The following is a 21917-nucleotide window of genomic DNA, read 5'->3' on the forward strand; positions in this document are numbered from 1 at the left end:
CAGTTAGAAAGAAGTTCTTGCCAACTGCTTTGTGTGTGTCACAGCCTGCTAGCCACATTGCTGGATAGTAGTAATAATACACATCAGTTTCAGAATATCTGCGGGTGAACTTTGTGCATTACACTTTTATAGAGCTATGAAGGGCAGGCTGCAGGGCCTGCGATGGAGTCAGCAGGAAGCAGCTGCTTTCTCCCACCCCATCTGTGTCCCTAAATGCTTGTGTTTCCAAAGGGTGAATGGTCGGGCCTTAGTGACAGCCTTGGTGCACAATTTTCTGCTGGTCTGTAGACTCTCACCAGCCTAATACAGCAGAGTTTTTGTTTTGTTTTGTATGGTTCTTGACTTCTTCCCAGGTCAAAGTATCCAGACAGTAATGCTAAAAAAAAAAGCTGACTGAAAGTGCTGAAGGAAGCAGCGCATCATGAATGACCGCTCATACACTCTCACTGCAGGCATTTTTCTTACAAACTACCTGAGTAGATTTTGCTGTTGGAGATACAGCCCGATACCCACTTCCCTTAAGAGATATCTAGAGGCTTAAAATAATTTGGGGAAATATGAAGAGCAATCCTTCTTGATGATCTTACTCAGAAAGAAGAGCAATAAAGGCGCAGCGTGCGGTTCTGTGGTCTGTTTCTGACTCAGCTGACAGGGGAGGAGGTGTTTGCTTTGGCAGTCATTTTGTTGAACTTTGTGAGGTTTCTTACGCCAAAATCTTTGGTCTCACATAGACTGGTGGTTCAGAAATGCTTCCTCAGCCTTTTTTCAGCTTTCTCTGTTGTAAAAGAGTTTACAGAAATTAGACATGTCTTAAGGAGATTGTACATGAGTCCAGTAACATTTTAGTGAGGCAGGAAGAGCACAGGACACGGGGAGATTTATAATAACACATTCCTTAATGCATGAAGTGTTTTTAAAATGTTTGTATGCCTGTGTATGACAGATCTTTTACAACAGGTTGCTAACATAAGTTGGAGGCAAAGCAGAAGAATTTTTTTCAGGCAACGCCTAATAGTCTAATGATGGTGAAGTAAATTGAATCATGTTAAATACAGTCCCCGCTTTGAAATTTGGTCAGATTTTGAAGCATTTTCACTGGAGACAGTGATAGCTTAGAAGAACCAAACTCTGAAAGCTAATCGTTGGTTCACGTGAGTATTTACTATCCAGAGTGTTCAGTGAACTTGATTGATCTGAGGAATGCAAAGAGGTGAGGCCACCAGTACAAGAATTTTATAGCATCTATAAAGTACTGTATACAGTTTTTGCTCAATTTTATGCCGTTAAACTAAACATTTGGTATCATATGGCACTTTAAGTACTTTGATTTATGTTAAGACAGAAATTGCATCTGTAATAAACATTCTAAAGATTGAGTTTAAGAGTAATCTACTGTATTTATTTGTGGCATAAACTCTCACCAGCAATGCATTTAAGAATCGTCTTAGACTTAACTCACGCTGCACGTTACAGCCACACTGCACTTCAGCCATAGCAAGGTCACATCCAAGGTGAAGTCTGAAGTGAATGGGAAGAAAGGGGTGGCATGGCCATATTATGTAACAGCAAAGGGAAAAATACTTGTTTTCTCCTGTTAAATATTCCAGATACAGTAATTTCTTACTCTACTGTAAAGAGTCCTATGTTTTACCAAACAAGATAAAGTACAAATGCAGTCTTGTTTAATATGGAAACAGTTAAGCACACAAGAATGAAAATAGCATGAAAAACCCTCTGGCATATTTGAAAATTAATACCATGAAATTGCATGTGTTTCAGGTTTGTACAATTTCCCTCAAGGATGAATGAAAGCACAGAAAGCCGTTGTTGTTCTAGAACCTGCCGTGGCTGTGCACCATGGGAAGAATTCTGCTACCATTACTCTTACTATTTTGATAGTGAATCAATTATACTTGGTGGAACCTGCTTAAGAATAATGAAGTAAGTAATAATTTTTAAATGATTTAGGTAGCTTTTAAAGCATTTTGTCTTAATCATTCCATCTTTGCATATTTTTTTGTGATAGTGATAGAATATGAGAGAGGTAATATTGGTATTATAAATGACAGATGACAAAGGCTTCATTGGCAAAGTGAGACTTTAACACGTACGAAATCGTAGAATAACTGTATTCAGATAGAGCCCTTGTATCCAAAAGCAAGTGGAACAGAGGACAAGAAAAAGCAAGACACAGCAAGAAATCATGAACTTCAAATTTTCAGGTTAACACAGCTAATTTGGTTGATTATTTAAACTTGGAAGAAAAAAAAAAGGAAAGTAAATCCAGGATGCCTTTGTATAAACAGTAAAATTAGATTTCTGAAAAAAAAATTCAATCTTTGAAGTGTGATGTGTTCTGAACTAACCTTCTGTCTCACTGTTTTTACAGGAAAAGGAAGGATACTCTGTCTCATAATGCTTCTGCTACATATTGATTCTACAGTGGCATATCACCTTTCTTATGGTAAGGAAAACTTAAGACTATGACGCTATAAAGATTTGCATGAACTTAGATGAGGCAAGAACATGGGAAAGCAGTACCTTGTATTAAAGTCCTGCTGCTCAGTTAGCAGAAAGTGAGAACGATGTTCTTCCCCGAGTACTCACTTTTCCAGGAATACTTTGTCATAGTACTTGGCAGAAACAATCTGCCAAGGTTGTCAGAAGCTTTTAACAACACTCTTGCACAGTGTATGCTTTGGTCTTAAGCAAGCAAAACACTTGCAACAACGTCTTGGGGAAGAAATCCTGACACACAGTCACATCTAAAGATTGCAGGAATTTTGTATGCTTAATATTTGATTAATTGAGGTCAAACAAACAAAGGCTGTGTTCAGGATAACCTCAGAGCCTTTGAGAGCTCTTCACTTCCATTCTTCACAGTGTTGTACATAGCTCTACAGTAATAATGTCATCCTAAATCACCAATTGCAGTTTAGTTTTTTTACTTGGTATGGGTTGTTGCCTATTACTTTGGTTATGGGCTGGAGATGCTTTTTGAAACTTAGAAGATAAAATCTGTTTTTCTACATCTTCTGGGTATTCTAATTGATCAGTAGTTACAGGAGACAGTTTCTGACAGATCCTGCAGTCAGAGTGCTGGTGTCATGTCACAGCTCGAGATACACATTGAGTTGATTTGATATTAATATAGCAGTGTTATAGTTGAAACAATGGAATCAAAGTATTTCTACTCAAGACAACGACAAAACATTACAACGGCACCTTTGTATGTGTATTGGTTGCCTCTTTTTCAGCTTTAACTACTACTTCCCTCTATTTACTTGTGCCATCTGAAGCAACATTTAAAAATTGCAACAGGTAAAATAACACTATCTTTTTGAGGATAATAGTATGTCACTCTACAGATTTTGTACATTTAATTTTGTGGAGTACATCAGCCTTGAATTGGTGTCCATCATTTTATAGAATAGACTGTGCAGCTCATTTGTTATTTGTGAGAGTTTCCTTGACCAACACTGCAATGTCTCAGACATTCCTGCGGTTCATGTGATGCTCAGAATGGGGCAGGAGGTCTTGGGGAAGCTGCCATGACCCCCAGGGAAGCTGGTTCTGTTGATTCTGGCTCTGTGCTTGCTGATCAGTGCAGCTGGAGCTCCAGTTGTCCCCTCCGGTGATGGGTCCAGTGCTCTCCTGAGGTTTTTCTTATTTTCCGTCTGAGAGTTGTGGTGGGAGAGAAGTTTGGGAACTTCAGGCTTTCACAACAGCCACACTTGTGTCCTGGAGGGAAACTAGAGTGCGTACACAGCCAAAAAACATTTTCCATGGATCAGAGAGAACTAAAAAAGTGCTGAGTGACGTGGTGTCGGCCTCCTGAAATAACTGGGCTTGTTAGCTGGGAACAAGAATACATTTTCATTCCGTGCACAGATTTTGACTAGGAACATTTTTGCTGTTCAAAGTTACCTTTTTTAATCTGTGTCTGTGAACTATGTAACGTTCGCTGAGCCCTTGAAGCCCACACGTTGCCCTCCAGCTCCCTCCAGCGGCCACAAAATGGAGATCGTGGGACAGCGCTTTTGCAACAACGTTCAGTTCGAGACAGTGATTTTAAGAACTAGAATGAACTGAAAGAGCTGCACTGATTTCAGGGAATCCAGGCCAGCTTGTGAGGCTGAGGATGTGAACCAATGATTTCTCTTTTCCAGAAAGACAAGTGTTTGATAACACAGTTGTCTACTGGCAGATGAGGAGCTGTTAAAAGACACATATTAAGTGAAATGTGAGCAATTTATTCTCAGCAGTAGTCTGCATGCTATGCCAGTGCGTTTTGAAGACTTATTTTGATTTGCTTGCATGGCTGCTGCTGAAATTAATGACAGAGTGCTGGAGAGGGGACCTGTGGGTTCGCAGCAGGTCAGGTAATTTGTGACAGGTGAGCGTGCTGCCAATGTGCTTGTGCTAGGCCTGCCACTAAAACACCTCTACGTAGACAAGCGGGTTATGTGTGAGAAACTGAAATAATGCCTATCCAAGAGTGTGCTTATTCTGTCATTGCCGAGATGCTAGGGGCGTTTTATGCAGCTGATATCCTGGTATGTTTTGCGCAGGGCAGGATTTGTGATGTCCTGCAAGGCCGCAGGAAAACGCACTGGAGAAGGCGGTAGAATAAGCGGGGTCTCTTAGAAGGCACAAAAGGGCGCAATTTTAGGCCAAGCCTTCCCCTGTCCAGAAGGCAGGAGAGGCAGAAGGCCTCAGAAGCTACACTGCCTAGCGCTCAGGAGTTTAAAGTTCCCGCCTCAGGGCCACGTTTTAGGCTGAATTTCGCCTGAAGAAGGATTCTCCCTTCGCGCCGCCCAGCAGGCCGCGCCGAACCCGCCCGTTGCCACGGCAGCCGCGGCGCATTGTGGGCCGCGCCGCTCACGTGACGCGCGGTCACGCGGCGTCGCCCAGGTGCCGGCGTAGCCATGGCGGAGGAGGAGGAGGAGCGGGCCCTGCTGGGCCCCAACGGCGACGATGGCGGCTCCGCGGGTCCCCCCCGCGCCCTGTCCGCCGTGTGCGACCCGCGGCGCCTCCCGCACCGCCTGCTCGTCCTCGCGCTCATGTGTTTCCTCGGCTTCGGTGCGTGGCGGCGGGCGGGGGCCTCCGTGAGGAGAGGGCGCGTGGCCGCGGCGGCGCGAGGCCCTGAGGTCTCCCTCCCCTTCTCCTTGCAGGCAGCTGCTTCTGCTACGACAACCCGGCGGCGCTGCAGACGCAGGTTCAGGGGGTGAGTCGCTGCCCGGGGGTCCGCGCTTGGGCTGGGGCGGGTGTGAGGACGCGGTTGTGTGCTCGGAGGGCGGTGCTGCCCGGAGCGGGGGCTGCCTTGTTTAAGGCTGGGATTCTGCGACGGTTCTGTTCGTGCAGCAGCTCTGGAATGCGAGTGTGAAGGGTTAAAAGAGGAGAGCCGGACCTTGCGGGGGGTGTGGGGCGTTCCAGTGCCCGCACTGGGGAGAGCGGTGCGATTTGCATCTGCGTGCCCTCCAGAAAACCCCACCTGCTGTGTTAAAGTGGTATGGATCGGCGTGTTCTAAAGTGTCTGTTTCCAACAGATAGTCATCAAATTGCGCCCTGTGATTTCTGATCAGAAGGCATGCTTATTTCTAAGTACTTCTACTTGGATGCTTATTCTGTGTCCTCAGAATTAATTTAGGAATTTATTTTTTTTCAAATTTGCTTTCTGTAGGATATGAAGGTGAACACAGCACAGTTCATGGCACTCTATGCCTGGTATTCCTGGCCCAACGTGGTTCTTTGCTTCTTTGGAGGTTTTCTAATAGACAGAGTTTTTGGAATACGGTAAGTGTGATCTTATTGTTGTCCATGTTCAGTGGTTGGTAGAATTAAGTGCATGGGGAATTCCACACTCAATACCATAGTTTTTTCTACAGTTTCCACTGACACAACCAATTTTTTTCAGTAAAGTAGCTTTAAAAATGCTCATCTGTGCCATCTTTTTAATGTAGCTGTCAAGTTGTAGCATTTATTTTTAATTTCTATTGGGTATCACCTTGCCCTTTTGCTTTGCTGTAGGTTCAATGTCATATTGTACAGGGAAAAAAATCTCTCATTAAGCTGTTTTCTTTTTCTTACAGGTTGGGCACTGTAATATTCAGCATCTTTGTTTGTGTTGGGCAGGTACGTGCAGATGAGAGGGTGATGGATGATATCTGTAGCAGCTCTGTTGGGAGTGAGATGGGGAAGAAGGCTCAAAAGGCTTCTCTGATTGTGTTGTGTGATTCAGGTGGGAATATGCAGGTGAAGAGAATGGAAATAGGAGTCTGAATTGTATAGGGGTACCTGGAGATAGGGGGCTATGAACGACGAGTGAAATAAGAAGGAAAGGAAACGAATATTTTATGTTTGATGTGAAACTACTCTGGGTATATTTGGGTGGAGTACGAGGTGTAGGGGAAAGCCTCTAGAGATGCTTGCTGAGTGCAGTTCAGGATGAGTCAGGCTGGATTTTGTGTAGTCAGCAGGGTAATGCATAAGGCAGAAGAAGCAAAACAGAAAGTTAGGAGCAGGAAGAGGATATGAACTATCTTTTCAGGTCTGTGAGGGGAAACTATTTATTGTTTCTGCTTTGAGATGGTTCTAGTTTGTTTTCTACTCCAACTAAGAAATGACAGTTTTTCTTAAATGCTTTTCTGACAGGTGGTTTTTGCCTTGGGAGCATTGCTTAATGCTTTTTGGCTGATGGAAGTGGGCAGATTTATATTTGGGTAAGTGTAGAAGCGTGTGCTGCATGCCCTCTAAGGTCATGACCAGCTTTCTGTGCCCTTGAAAACTGCTACTGTTCTGCCCTCTCAGACAAAAGTTTGAATGTTGGAGCACCTCTAAAGCTGGGACATGCAAAAGCTTTAGAAAATAAATAGATCTCCTTAGCTACTATTTTTAATTGGGAAAAGCTGTCTGTTGAATTCAGAAATTGTGAAACTACTCAGCAGCTATACCACTTGGTTCTTCAATGTTTTTACCTGTGCAAAAGAGAAATGAGAAGCGGCTGCCTACCTGCTAAACTTCTGTTAAGGCAATTATAATAATTTCTAGAGTACTTAAGATACCTTGTACTCTTGATGCTTAAGACACTGCAATCCTTACCTGAATCATGTCTATAAGACTTCTGTTTCTTTGTGTTATTGCATTAGATTTACCTGTTGCCAGAGGAGTTACTCTCTGAAGTACTCTCATCTTGGTATTGCCAGCAAGTGGTGGGATGTTTTCTTGTTACTTTCCTGTTGCAGTTAATGTATTCTGTTTTGTACCTTCTTTTTTTTTTCTTTTTTTAGAATAGGTGGAGAATCCTTAGCAGTGGCACAAAACACATATGCAGTCAGCTGGTTTAAAGGCAAGGAGTTAAACCTTGTGTTTGGATTACAGCTGAGCATGGCCAGAATTGTAAGTTTAAAACTGTATAGCTTTAATTTGTAGACTTTAAGGTATGTAGCTTGTCTTGGCAGTAAGACCAGCAAGAAAACAGCATTTCTAATGCTTCCTCGGAAATAATAGATAAAAATGGATGTGGAATGTGAATTTAAAATGTTTGAAAATTTGTGGTTGGTAGATGAAGGGGATACAAAAGGAAATGAATTAGTAAGATTTCCTATAACCTGTCAAGTGTCTGCAGGAGCCTGGTGTGGTTGCTAGTGTCAGTAGCTGAGTGGGGCAGTGCCAGAACTGCCTGGCCGCATCTCAGCTGTGCTGTTTGGTTCATAGAGTCCTTGTGAGTGGAGTGAGTGGAAACATGCCTGTCCTGTTGGGGCTCTCTTAGCAGCCTGTGGTGCAGTGGATTCAGATAACTGTGAAAAATATCTTTCTTCACCTAAGTTTGTTCTGCCTAGGGGAGCACAGTGAACATGAATATCATGGGATGGATATACTCGCGAGTTCAAGATCTTCTGGGGCATACTGGTCACACTACTCTTGGATTAACTCTCATGATAGGTTTGTAATATTTTGGAATTGATGTCATCTGGTATTTTAGGTTTCTGAATTCAAGCACTATTTGTATGTTAATGAATTCTTGCTATCTGGAAGGTAGGAAAGATGGATTTGGGACTGGGAAGAACAATTTGACTGCTTTTTGTATCAGTGGCTAATAGTGTGCTTATGCCTATTGTGAAATGCTACATGATCTTTATGGTTGCCAAATTGAAGTTTGTGTCTTATAGCCGTGAAATATTTAATGTACTTTGAGTAAAGGGCAGACTTGAAACATTTTTTGAAAAGGCATCATGTCAGAGCTTGTGTGTAGCTGCCTGACATGTAGAAGGGGAATTGCAGCTGCCTTTGGAGCAGTGTTCCTTTCCTTCAGACCACGGGACTTAACATGTTGAGGTTGGTAGCAAGGCCTTGGCGTTGTTTCTTTTATTGCAAGGTACAGATAAGCAGCTCAGCTTCACTGAGTGGGAATGGTGGTAATGGTGGTAATTTTTGCAGACTGAATAAAATTGTGTTAGTACTGCAGTTCAAGGCAGGTGTCTCACCTGGTAGGCTTCAATGCTTATACCTTCTCCCTTTTGTACAGTTTGAGTCTTCTGCTTAAACTGGTGCTAAAGTAACTGAATTTGCATTAGATGTGTAAAGGTGCACTACATTAAAGTACATCTAAAAGGCAGATTACTGCTTGGTCTGCATCTAAACGTGTCACATTACCTTCTTGCAGGTGGCATAACGTGTCTCTTTTCACTGGTCTGTGCGCTAATCCTTGCTTATCTGGACAAGAGAGCAGAGAAGATCCTTTGTAAAGAGCAAGGAAAAACAGGTGAGTGGTGTGGGCAAACGTGCCTTGGAATTCATTCTTTCATTGTAGAGCAGATTGTCCCAGTTCCACAATGCCTTATTAATTGAGTTTGTGGAGAGCCTTCCAGTTCACATCAGTTTGGTCTGTGCTTTGCCACTACCACTCTGTTTTGTTGGAATTGGTTTTATTTCCTTTAATACGTATGTAAAAACATGCAGCTATTCTCCTTGTGGTGTTTTGAGTCTTTTGTGTGGGAGAACTTAGACCAGTTTAAAAATAAATTTGAAAACCAGATTAAAACATGTGACATGAGATTTCAGGCACAAGTTTCACAAGCAGATTAAACATTTCCTTGGAAGAAAGTGGTTTGTATTTAATTCAGTTCTGCACGAGACTTTCAGGAGCTTCAGAATACTTAGACATTCATCTTAACATGGGAGATGCTGAGTTTGTTCTTGTCTTTGGTACTCTTGATCTAGGACTTGTACATTCTGGTCTGATGCTTACTGTGCAAATTTCATACAAGAGCATAGATAGCTGCAGGATTATAATACTTCAGCAGTGACTGTTGGTCACCCTAGCATTTATTCAGTGTGCATTAATTTCAGGTATGTTTCTGATGGCTGAAACAATGTTGTCTTTTGCTTCCTCTCCAGGTGAAGTGATCAAGCTGACTGATGTGAAGAACTTCTCTTTGTCATTGTGGCTTATATTTGTAATCTGCGTCTGCTATTACGCAGCGGTCTTTCCTTTCATTGGGCTTGGAAAGTAAGTGTCTCACATAACATAGCTTTTTCCCTTTGAATTTGGCCAAGGTATAACTAACTGTAATGTGACTTAGCAGAGAGGAAGTGCTGGCTAATATTTAAAAATTCTGGATGGCTATAGAACCACACTGGACTCTTAGGAAATCTGTGCTATTTTCTCATTTCTTGTGTGGCACTGTTTGCTGTACATGTGACAGAAATAATCACAATCTTCCAGCTTTCTTATCTGCTGAGATTTGTGTTAAATCCCATTTGTTAGCAGGGGCTGAGTTGTCAGAACTCAGAGGCATAAGGCATGTTCCATTCTCAGATTAAAACTTGATATAGATCTAAAGCATGGTGCAGAAAGCTGTGAACAGCTGTCATACAGAATTCCTCTAATACTCATTGATTGTGAGGTGGGGCTCAAACATAGTTACAGTGTTGGACTGAAGCTCTTTTGTTACTGAGTTTTATGTTTAAAGATGAAACTTGAAGCATCCCTATGTAGTTTTCTTCTAAATCAAACTTAATCTAATAAATCAATCAAATAGATTTCAAATGTACTTGGAATTAGGGACAGACCTTGTGAGCTTCATGCTTGCTTTATGTTGTGAGATGAGAGTTTGAGACTGATTGTTAAAACCTCTCCAAATAATGTAGCTACCTGTTTTTTTTCCACTTTTTGCATGTAACCCAAAGCTCATTACTAATACCTCATTACTACTGTATGCATTGGTTGTATATTTTGTGTGCTTCCTTCAAAATGTAGTTTGAATGGTCCTTGGACAAAAATCTGTCAACTCTTAATGCTGTATTTACAAGTTGCATGTAAACTAGTTTTTTGTATTTACTTCGTCTAGCTTAATTTTTCCTTTCACTTCATTCACACGTGCCTAATTCTAAACTTGTGCTTTTTTTATCGTTAGGGTTTTCTTTATTGAAAAATTCCGATTCTCATCTCAAGAAGCAAGTGCAATTAACAGGTATATTTCGATTAGTTTAATAAGTAAATGCCCTGCTGCTGGGATTTAAGGGTTAAGTGTGTATCTGTGGGCTCTGACTGTTTGGGATCCGCTGATGTAAGCAGTTTGCACTTCAGTGGATAGAGTTCATATGACATGAGGAATAACTGGAAGGTTACGGTTTCTTAGATGTTCCAGTTGAGAGAAAGATGTTAATCTGAAAAGTTCTGTCTGAAGGGTATTGCCTTGGTATCTGTCAATTCCCTTTAATGTTGGTGGAAGCAAAATAGCAACACTAAATAAACGAAATTTTCCTTGTTGGAAGATGAATTGGTGACGTGGCAAAACAGAAAACACTTGATGGCATATGATTCCAAGAGCTCTAAGCATGTTGCTGTTTCCATCTTGGACGATAAATAGTTTCATGTCATCAGATGTTTTGGGAATTTTGAGTTCTGGAGTCTGTTTGTTTTGTTTTTGTTAATGTATTCTTCTATGGTTTCACAAGTTACAAGGGAAATTCTCATTTTTTCACTCTTCTGCAGCGTTGTGTATATTATATCGGCACCCATGTCCCCTGTCTTTGGAATCCTGGTGGATAAAATCGGAAAGAATATCATCTGGGTTTTATGTGCTGTAGTAACGACACTTGCTTCTCATATTATGTTGGCTTTCACTTTCTGGAACCCTTGGATTGCAATGGTAACCAATTCTTCAAGGAGACCTTGATAGCTAAATATGACAAAATAAGAAATTGAGTTGCTGATGTGTTATTGTGCCTAAATTTAGCCCTGTCTTCTGACTGTTCAGGTTAAAAAGTTATTTTAATGTTCCTGATTTTATAAGGATAAACAGTATGCAAATGAATTTAAAAGTGAAGATAATGATAAAGGAAAACATGCATAACACAGGCTAAATTCATGTGAGCTGTCTTTGGCCTAAAGATTCATTTTTAATTCATTTTTTGGACCTTTATAGCAAAAATGCATCTCATCCAAATCTTTCTACTCATTTATTTCTCAGTGCTTACTAGGAGTGGCTTACTCCTTGCTTGCCTGTGCCCTGTGGCCCATGGTGGCCTTTGTTGTTCCAGAACATCAGCTGGGAACTGCTTACGGCTTGTGAGTACTTCCATCTGTTCATTCTCATATTGTAGAACCACTTGATATTAAGTAGTTGTAATAAGTTAGTGGTTACTGTTTCTAGGAGGAAGTCTCCTGTAGTTTCGGGATGTGTATGTGTGGTTGCAGTAGACACACAGTGACATCTGCAAAAGTGCAGATTTAATGGCTACCATTTAAAATATGAGGAGAAGGTAATCTTGTGTAATAAAAATGTTGTTTGTTCTTTAAACTGTTTCTACACAATGATAATCCTTTGTTTATGTTAGCATGCAGTCTATCCAGAATCTCGGCCTGGCAGTTATTGCTATAGCAGCTGGCATGATTCTGGATACAAGAGGATACCTGTTTCTTGAAGTCTTCTTCAGTGCTTGTGTTTCCTGTAAGTAGTGAAAACATCAAGAATAACATGTTCTGTACATTGAGGAAACTCTTCTTGACTCTCTCAATGCTTCCTGTAAAAATGCTAGTTACTGCTTTCCTACTGTGCAGTTGGGTAGACATTTATAGACATTTCAGCTGAGGCAGTGTTGAAGGTAACTGATAACTAGTGACGTGTTTTGTGTTCTTTTAGCTTATTCTTTCTCCGAAGCAACTTAGTAGTTGGAATGTTTGATAAAAATGAAGCATGAGTGAGTTACGTTCTTTAAGGCTATGTTTGTATGAGGGTTCTTATTAACATAAATAATTTGAGTTACTGTGCTCCTGGGGAGCATAGTGGAGTTCTCAAAACTGATAGAGACGCTGCTGATAAAAATTACAGCTATCACAAGAGATCTTAATTGTTGCTGGTTGGATGTGAAGCTGGTTTTATGTCATTGAGGTAAATGTACTAACAGCTTAATCTTTTGTTTTTTGTTAGTGTCACTGGTAGCTGTAGTCATGCTGTATTTTGTGAATCACCTAACAGGTAAGTCAGGTGGTTTTTAGCTTCTCTTGCTTCTTGTAATTTCATCATAATTCCTGAAGTTGCTAAGCTGAGCAGCTTACAGGTAGTGGAGTACAGCTGGGTGTCAGATGATGCAGTGCATGGATTTGGTGTTATCTCTTGGTAGGGCTTGTCCTCATAGTGTATAGTTCCTTGGTGCTGTAGCACGTAATTCACTGGGCCTTGCTGTGATGTTAAATCTAATCAGCAGGGCAGAGTACCTACCTCTTCAGCTAAGTTGAACAAATGTGTAGGATATTCTAGAGATTAAAATGGCTTTTTCTAAACTGCTTATGCGTAAACTACTTAATTGTATGTACCTGCAAATACGCGTTTCATCAAATAGCAGTGTTCTTACTTTCTTAGCTTCTTCCTGAAAGATCTAGAGGAGAACATTCATTTATTTATTTCCAAGTTGCTTTCACTTCCTCTAATCTTACAGGGTATTGTGATGAGTTGTGGAGAAATTTCTTTGTAACTCAGCAAAAACACGGGTCAAGCTTGAGATCTTAGTTTGGTTCCTGATTTCGCTTGCTTGTATGATTGTGAGCAAATCTCTTTTTTTTTCTTTATATCAATTTCTGTTTTCGTAAAACTACTGTTCTCTTTCCTCAAGTAACGAGATATGAAATCAGTTTTGGAAGCTTCATAGTAGGTATTATTTCTGTTGCAGGTGGTGATCTTAACTGGTCGGCAAAGAAAAGGGAAAAACTGCAAAAAGTAGCTGCAGATGAGTAAGTATAAAGAACACTGTCCTTTAGAAAATGTTTAACCTAAAGTAATTAATTAGATTACTATCTGAACATAGTTTCTGTTGCACTTCTGCCATTTGTATTGAAGATTTCTCTCTTTCCTGCAAGGTAGTAGCAGGATTCCTGCCTCCTGTGAATAGAGGAAGTCACAATTAACTGTATCTCCTTTCCTGGCTTTCCTCCTCCTTACTATTTCTCTGTTAATTTCAGTTGCCTTCCAGCTGAGCAGAATTCAAGTGTATTTTCAAAAAGTTTGCATCCTTTACTATAAAAAGTGCCCTCTTACGTGGTGTGTCAGGGTTAAAAGTGGGGTCCCTATTCTTCAGGTTTTGGAAGTCTGTTGGCATGTGATGTTGAAATGCTTTACCTTTTGGTAGGTAAAAACATTTCACTTGCAGTACTGTGCAAATCACAGCATTTATGTAAGTTCTTTGCAGATAAATACCTTGATGATGAGACACATTTTTTTTATGTATGACTTCATAGATTTCTCTAAAATAACCATATAATTATGTAGTCTACACTTAATTTAAAAGTAAATAAATGAAACCCCAACCTGTCAGCAGAATCTTGCTAGATGACTTGTGATGGCATGTAATATTGTCTTGTTTCCCCTCCTACTTTGTGGGGTACATCAGTCTTGTGGTATACATCAGTCTTGAGGAAATCTGAAGGAAATTAAAACCTCAGCAGACCTGGTGAGCAGGCAAGTTTAGTTGTGATGGGTCTCATCTTTGAGCCAGAACAGTCAGTTCTTAAAACAAATACAGCAATGATGAAAAACTACCTTGTACCTGGAGTAAAGGAGATCTGTGTCCAAACACAGCTGCTTTTCAGCCTGCCTGGACCTTGTGTGTAACCTGCTGGTATTCACTGTGAGAGGTGGCTTTGTCTTGGAGTACGTTGTGGGTTATGTAGTGCCTTAGAACAACGTTTTCAGTAATTTCTATTAAAATGTTTTTTGCAGAAAAGAAATTTGAATAGCAAATATCATCCAGAAGTGGGGAGCGTTTGATGGGGAGCATCATGTCAACTTGAAGAATTGTAGTGTTACTTAGTTTGATCAACACTGGACAATAGTTCTTTTGGGGAAAAAAAAAAAAAACAACTTGATTTTTGTTGGTGCTGGTGATTTTTCAGTAAATGGCTAAATCTTATGCTTTGTAACCAGTTCTAACTAATGCCACATCATCTCTTAACACTTGAAGAAATTGGTTTACAGCCTTTTACACTGTTGAAGCTGCCTCATGGGAGAGGCCACTGCAGCATGGGACAAACGTGTTCATCTCAAAGTAAAGCCTAGAATGAAGTGTCTTCTGTGTACAGTACTGAACCATTGTGGTGTGGGTGGAGATTTCCTAACAGCATTTAATGTACTGGAATAAGGTTCACTGCCTTCCAGAGCTTAGAAGTGGATCACTGTTACTGCCTTTCTCACTGTCTTAATGCAAACCACTGGTTTAAGATAAACACGTTCAGAGCTTTGTTCAGTCCTGTTTCCCTCTACGAATGGTGTGGAAAATGACTGACAACAGTCTGGTCAAATATTGACTCTTTTGTAGGAAATTGCTATTAATTCTGAAGACTGCTGAGCAGTCTTTAATTTGCATTTTTGACTATTGATGCTTTTGTATTGTAATCTTGCATTTGAAGGAGTGAAAGTTTGTTTAATAAAGGGCTATAAAGTTGTGTTACAAATGCTCATTGAGCACATTGTAATCTGTGAAAACAAAGATTTCTCTTTCTCCTGAAGTCTTGCGAGGTAAATAAAAGGAAACTGCAGAAAATAGCCTCTCTCTTTCTTTACAGTGAATAAGTGCAATCCATTCACAGCTTTATTTTAATCTAATGCCTCAGATTCATCTACAAACTTCGGAGGGATTTTTAGCTGTAAGAAATAAAACTGCTGTATGTAAGATAAGAGTTGCTGGGTTTGCACTCCTCAGTGCAAGTCTCTTAAATGAGTTTTCTTTTCCAGAGCAGAAGAACAAGAGAGACTCAGACGTCAAAATGAAGATGACTTGGCTAAATTACGGCCAAAAGATGATGACTTTAGTTTAAGGAATAAATACCTCTCCAGACTAGGCGCTCAGGTATTAGTAACAAAGGAGGGCTTTTAACAGTAATGACTAGAAACTAAAAGGTCTGCTTTAAGAACTTGGCTTATTGTTCCGAATAGCCAACAACTTAACCTCTCAGTAAAATGCTAAATGCGTGTTTGTTCTCAGAAAGGGTCTCGCTAATGGTGGTTAAAAATGTAATGAGGAAAATGGAAATGAATCAGACCAAATAAGCTGAGGAGCACACTTGTTATGATGCATGTTTTTCAAATTTTATTTTCTTGCAGCTGCCAGATAATTACTCTTCCTATTTATCGACAATGGCACACAGAAGCGTGTTGAAATAGCATCTTGCCCCACTTGCAAGAGCAGAAATACGCTGATGTTCCTGTACACGAAACTTTATTTCCAGTACTGAGAACTACTGCAGCGAAGGCAGAATGGTACGCCACGTTTTTCTGCAAGCATAGATCTCATTTTAAAAGTATGTGGCTTAAGTTCCTTTCTGCACCTTGGGGTAAATAACACACAGATACTGAGGAAGAACCGTCTGGCTGTTCGCTTGAACGCATGAACTACGTGCTAAGCCATCCTTAAGTATTCAGTGAGTGGCTCAAGCCAATAGCAGAGACCTGATTTCTCTTTATGCAATGGTGACTGAAACATAGAAGCTTTCCTACAGTATTCAAGTTGCTGTGCAATGTGTTGTGGTTTAAGCATGGAATATTTAGCCTCTCAAGTTGGACAACTTTGTTACCATATTGAAAACAGTCTGTTTCATTTTCTTATAGAAGATGACGGGAAAGACTGCCTCTTTTTTTGGCTCAAGCAAATATTTCTGAGGAAGTTAAGCTATACAATTCTAATGCTACCATTCAAAAAGTACAAGCCCTTCAACTTAATACCAAATCATAGGCTTAGCAATAACCTCATGTAGATGAGGATTAATGTGAAAATGGATCTATTTAAGGGGTTGCAACTGAAAAACATGGAAAGAGTTAAATGTAAGAACTGAGTTTTGGCACTCTGGAAGAAGTTGCTGCCTTTTGTCGTGAAGGTTACGCTCTTTCTGTAATTTCTGTGGAGAGCTGGTTCCTATTAACTCCTGCAGAGTGAATTTCCAGCATTTTTTTTCCTCTTGTTTTTGTTAACCATAAAATCTCACTTATGGATTTGGACGTAAGTTCTTAAACATTAATCTTAAAGGCAAGAGCATCTGGCTTTCTTGAGCACGGGTTGCACTGAGCAAAGAGCTGCTATACGAGTAGAGCACCAGGTGCACGGGGTGTGTGAGCTCTTCTTGGCTGACTTCAGGGAGTTTTGTGTGCCACAGTGCTCAGTAGAGTTCTGCAAAGTTGGTTGACTGCAGAGAAAGTATTTTATTATAATAAAAACGTTACATTAATTGTGGTTTTTTTTTTGTTTGTTTGTATTTTGCCTGTGGTAGTTTGAACAGATCTGGAAGTCGTGGTTTTAAGGTTTTTTTGTTTGGTTGGTTGTCTTGTTTTTAAAGATACTTCTCAGTAGAGGCTTACGTTCCTGGAAGACAAAGGTAATCTTACTGAAACACTAAGCCAGGACCATTTAGGTGAATAGTAAGGTATTCCAAAGAACAATCTCGGAAAACAAAGCAACAGACTGAGCTATGCTGAAGGGAAGTAGTGCACTGCCCTGTGATAACTTCTGATGGTGCTTTTTGTGCTCCCTTAGGGAGCCAAACGCTATCTCTGTGAGAACAGATGATGTAAGTTTGCTTGATTTTTTGCTTGTGAACTTGTGAATTCTGGGTCTTTTTTAAAATAAAAGCTTTAAACGGATGCTGCACCTGCATTCTTACTGGTTTGTGATGTGTTCTTGCCCTTGGTGGTAGTTAAGATGTGTTTTTAAACAAGTGTGATTTCTGTTTTCCCCTGAGAAAAATTTAAGGAAGCTTCTGGGGAAGCATCTCTTTGAGGATCCAAAGGTGAAATTTCCCCGTTCCTCTGCTGCTGTGTTGATTTATCTCTCTTTCTTGGAGAGGGAGGAAATTAGATACAGTTCTGCTGCTGCTATTGCTCACCTTCAGTTGTCTGCTTTTGCAAGTCACAGATCTCTGCTTCTGCTCTAACAATGTATTTTGATTGCAGACAACTATTCTGTTGTTAAACGTATTTCATGTGAGACAGCAGTGAGGAACTTAATGTCTTCTTGAAACTCTTGAGTTCCTGAATTCTCTTACTCCTGAGCATCTTGCTAAAGTACCGTGGTGGACTTCTGCATGTGGTGTAATCTCTAGCTAAAGTCCAGACTCCCAGCCCTTTCCTTTTTGACAATTTTCAGCTCAAAGATTTTTTTTACCTTGCTTTTTCATGCTTACTGCTGTGTTTGTGCTTCAGGCTTTTGATGAATAGTTTTAGATTCAGGTTTGACCATCAAATGGGAAAAGGGGGTTTTCAACTCTGAGAGAAGGTTTCCTTCTGCTAGTGAAAATGTGGTTGTGGTCGTTGTGGGAGGGATAAGGCCTGCAGTTAACACAGTCAGTGGGCTGCTGGCTTTGGCTAGGGGAGGAGCTGTCAGTGCGTGCTGCTGGGCTGTTACTTGGCTGTAACTGAGTCTTGTTTGCAGTGGATTTGGAATGGCTTGAGCTGAAAGCTGCTTATCTTTACAGACTGCCTTTTTCTTCTCTGTAAAGCTTCCCTTAATGGCTTTTATCGCTGACAGTGGGAAGCTGTTGGTGTGTTATGGCTTTCTTGACTCAACAAATACAACATACGGGTTGGGCTCTGCTTTTGGGCTGCAGTGGTCCATCTGAGCTCTGCCAGTGGGTGTGCACCCTTGTCTGGAGATGTTTATAGAAGCTACTGTAAAAGAAATAAGACAACTTAAGCTATTCTCCCAGGTGCAGTTAATGTGACAGTAGTTCAACATAGCCTTTCTTTAAAACCATCTAGGTGAATTTCAGAGGAAGCTGTCTCTTGGCGAAAACATAAATGGGGTTATCAGTCTCTCCACTGCTGCTCACACAGAGTGCCCAGAGGTGCTGGGGGATGTTTTTTCTTTTTTTTTTCTCTCTTTCTGACACATCTTTTTCTTCAGGGGCTATCACTGGAGGTTTCAATAGCCTCTCTCATTCTCATTTCAAAAATAGGCTCATACTCCATCGTGTATCTTTCCACCGTAGGTGTTTTTGTATTGCTTGTCCTGTTGTGTCGGTAGTTGAAATGAGCTGCCTCTCCGAGTAATGCGGAAATCTCTTCTTTGTGTCCCTGCTGTGTTCTGTTGGATGAGGCAGATGTGCATTGGCAGGACTGGGAAGCCAGAAAGCCCTAGATTTAAGTACACACAGTGCTCTATCATGCAGGCTTCTTCAAAATGAAATGTTTAAAGCGTAGAAATATTCCGTAAATATTTAACTTTTCCATGCATTCACATCATGAAATATCTCTTCTAAACTTTCAGTAGGGGAGTAGCTCCCTGAGTGACACTGCGGTGCTTCAGATCTCACGTTGTTCTCCAGGTTTTTGAAGGTTTGATATTTTTTTGTAAATGCTGGTCACTGAGAACAGCGTGACAAAAGTGTTTGTACCACAGAGATGGTCCTCCAGGACCTTGGAAGTCTCTTAAAAGCAGTGTTAGAGAAGGTCTTCATCCTGAACCTCCCAGAAGGGTTGCCACTGACGTGGCTTCCAAGCGAGACACCAGGAATGGTTTTGTTTGTCATTACATCCAAAGAGCTGTACTGAAACCAGCTTGTGTGGCCTGCTCAACAGCTGCCAGAAGCGGTGGAGTTCACTTATTTCCAACCTCAGCTGAATGAGATTCAACAGATTGGAAATTCAAGCTGCTCTGTCTCACTGCCAAGGCTCTGTGAAAATTAGAGAAAGAAATAGAGGAAGCCTTGGCTGACTGGGTGCCTAAATCTGGATTCCTGAGTTGAGTTTGCCCATGTTACTGTAGTCACGCCACCTGTGCACAGATGGAGAGGAGTCTAATGCAACTCTGCCCAGAATTCTTACAGGTGGGATCTAGAACATCTGAAGTAAAGGGATTGGATTTTATTTTATTCAAGCAGAGAGAAAACATTCATAGAATAAGTCAAATTAGTTCTGTATGCTTAGTCTGGGCTCCAGCTTGTGTCAGCACATTAAAGTTGGATTGCTGAAGTAGTCACCATGTCCTGGCCATCTGGTCTGCCCTTCTGCGAGAAGCTGCCTCTGCTGTTGCAGAGATGATTTGGAAAAACAGATTTGTTTTGGCTGAGCTCCATAAAGTTGGGTGTTATGAAGAGGATAAGAGCAAACGGGACCCAGTTTCTTCAGCTTGCTTTCAGTTCCCATGTCGCTGCTGCTTCCCAGGCACGTACCATTATTACTTCTCCACTTCTTGTGATTCTGATATTCATGTAGATGTGTCAGTGTCCCAGCTGGATTGTTTATTGTCAGTCATTGCATCTGCACCACGTTCTACTGTGAATCTGGCTGTTCTGGGTCCTCGCTGGCCATTGCATCCTTCATACTCTAGGTCCCAAACTAGGAGCAGTGCTGCCTATGCTGCTTGGCTTTTGCATTACTGCACCATTTTTTCCATATTCTGCTTTACATCATTTGAGCAAATGATTTTCACTCAATTATCTTTTATTATTTTGAAAAAGTGTCTTGCTTGCTAAAGAGACCACGTTCATAGTGTTACCTGGGAGTCAGTGCCCAGGGCTGGTGCAGAGTGCTTACGGGGTTTGCTCCCCCTCCAAAGGTATGGAATAGGAGACGCAGTGAGGAGGGAAAGTGTGAGCAATGTGGTTTGTCCCAGCTCTGTTCCGGGATACTTGTCGCTAGAGGTCAGCACTGCAACATCAATATGCAAGAAACGTTTTGTGTATTAGGACAACAAGTCTTGTTTCAAGGCTGCAGCTGCTGTCATTCATTCCTGTGGCTTATTTACACTGTTCTGGAGGTTGTTTTCCAAAGACTAATGCTAAAACCAGTTGCCTTCAGCAAGAAGAGGCATATAAAATAGAGTAGGGCAACATACAGGCAAGTCTGGTTGTTTTATACCTGTACATGTATTTAAGCAGATTCACAGAGTGGTTATTTCCTGAAATACATGGTTATGCTCCTGCCAGCTGCCTCGGTCTTCTTCCCCAACTCAGAGCTCTTGACTGGCAGCATTGGCATCTTCAACAATAATCCTTTTGACTCCAATCTCATGAGTTTTGTGAGGCCTGAAGTTGCTTAAAATGGCGTGAGTTCAAGTCTCTTGCTGAAGTGACCTCTGCCTTGTCATCTGCTACGTGTGTGAAGCAAAGTTATTTAAAACAACTCTATCTGAAAAGCCCTCTGATCAACAGATGGAAGAAGAAATGATCAAGAAAAGTCCCCGTGTTTTACAGTCTAAGACCTAAATCGCGTCCTTCATAGAGAGCTGTCGCACGCTCAATGGTTTCTTATATGGGCACGTGTTTGAACAGGGAGAGCGCTGCTGGTGCCTTTCCCAGTCAGGGTGTGGTGTACCCATCACAAAATGCTCTCAATTCCTCTAATTTCTGTCAAGAGCTCATTTTGGTGGCGTAGCCTTGATGGATCCAGTGGTTTAGGAAGGTTTCTGTTGCATGGAGTTTCGGTCTCCATGACCACCTGGGTAGTTACTTTCCCCCAAAACCCTTTTGATTTTGCGTGGGTCAGCAGTTACCATGAGTGTTCTCCTGCATGTGCCCATATGCAAATGAAGATAATTAGCAGGAGCAACAGTTGGAAGTGCAGAAAAGAGGCTGCTGCCCATTTCCGCAGCAGAGTGCCCAGTGTGAAGCTGTAGTGGGCTGGGAGCAGGACTTCCTGCAGTATTTTCCTTCCTGAATGGGCTGAAATCTTTCTGTTCTGCAAGCAGAAGGTGGAGCCTTTCAGCAAACAGAAGAAAATACTTGTCTGCTTCCTTCAAACAAGCCAATTTTGCTCTTTCTGGTATTTTTTAAAAATATGTGTTCTTATATAGCATCTGCAGATCCATAAACGTCAGGTTGGACCTCAAATTGTTAAAATCTGTTTTACTGTAGTATCTTAATTAACTGACTTGTTTACGTGTTTACAGGCTCTGTCTGTAGATGTAAAACAGCTGTTGATGTCAGTAATTCAGAGTGGAGTTGGCATGCTGCGTTTCTCTCGTCAGCTGGAACGGCGATTGAACATAACCGGCCACTTCAAATGAAGGTAAGTGGGGTAACTGCCTGATGGCATCCTGGGTGAAATGGGTCACTTACGGCTGCTGCAAACTGCTGGAGGAATCCTGGATGTCACATATGGGATATTGGTTAACCTACTTAATACTGAAGACTTAAGGCTGTTTTTAATTCAGTTTTATTCATTGAGCTGGTCAACATCTTACAGATTGCCTTGACATTTTTTCTTTTTCTTTTTATAGAGTAGTGGTGAAAACGTATCAGCTTAGATCTGCTGCTCAAGATGAAGTCTGCTGGGGAGTTGTCTCCTAAAACATTTGCCTGGTGCCTCTTTGAGGCTGGATTCTTGTGCATGGTGACTGGGCAGTCTCTTCTGGCCACTGTTCCTGGTAAGTCCAGCTGCTAGTCAGACCAAAACCAGCTGCATTGCCTTATGGGTTGCTTCAGTGCAGGT

At 41.2% G+C, this 21917-nt stretch overlaps 1 protein-coding gene across 3 annotated transcripts; it reads left to right on the plus strand.

Annotated features, from left to right (window-relative positions):
• On the plus strand, positions 769-17145 carry MFSD1 (major facilitator superfamily domain containing 1). 3 transcript variants are annotated; one of them, XM_021393658.1, is made up of 18 exons: positions 769-1941; positions 2390-2464; positions 5175-5227; positions 5684-5796; positions 6093-6135; positions 6655-6722; positions 7290-7398; positions 7842-7944; positions 8666-8764; positions 9400-9511; positions 10419-10475; positions 11000-11156; positions 11478-11575; positions 11845-11957; positions 12438-12485; positions 13177-13237; positions 15234-15348; positions 15603-15743. In XM_021393658.1, the coding sequence occupies exons 2-18, from the start codon at positions 2416-2418 to the stop codon at positions 15660-15662; spliced, it is 1458 nt and encodes a 485-aa protein (XP_021249333.1). In that variant the 5' UTR covers positions 769-1941; positions 2390-2415; the 3' UTR covers positions 15663-15743. The 3 variants fall into 3 exon arrangements, with proteins under 3 accessions (XP_021249333.1, XP_021249332.1, XP_021249334.1); XM_021393657.1 differs by lacking the exons at positions 769-1941; positions 2390-2464 and adding an exon at positions 4881-5082 and having other exon boundaries at positions 15603-17145; XM_021393659.1 differs by lacking the exons at positions 769-1941; positions 2390-2464; positions 15234-15348; positions 15603-15743 and adding exons at positions 4882-5082; positions 14223-15042.

The sequence above is a fragment of the Numida meleagris genome, chromosome 4, assembly GCF_002078875.1.
Source record: "Numida meleagris isolate 19003 breed g44 Domestic line chromosome 4, NumMel1.0, whole genome shotgun sequence".
Classification (NCBI taxonomy): Eukaryota; Metazoa; Chordata; class Aves; order Galliformes; family Numididae; genus Numida; species Numida meleagris.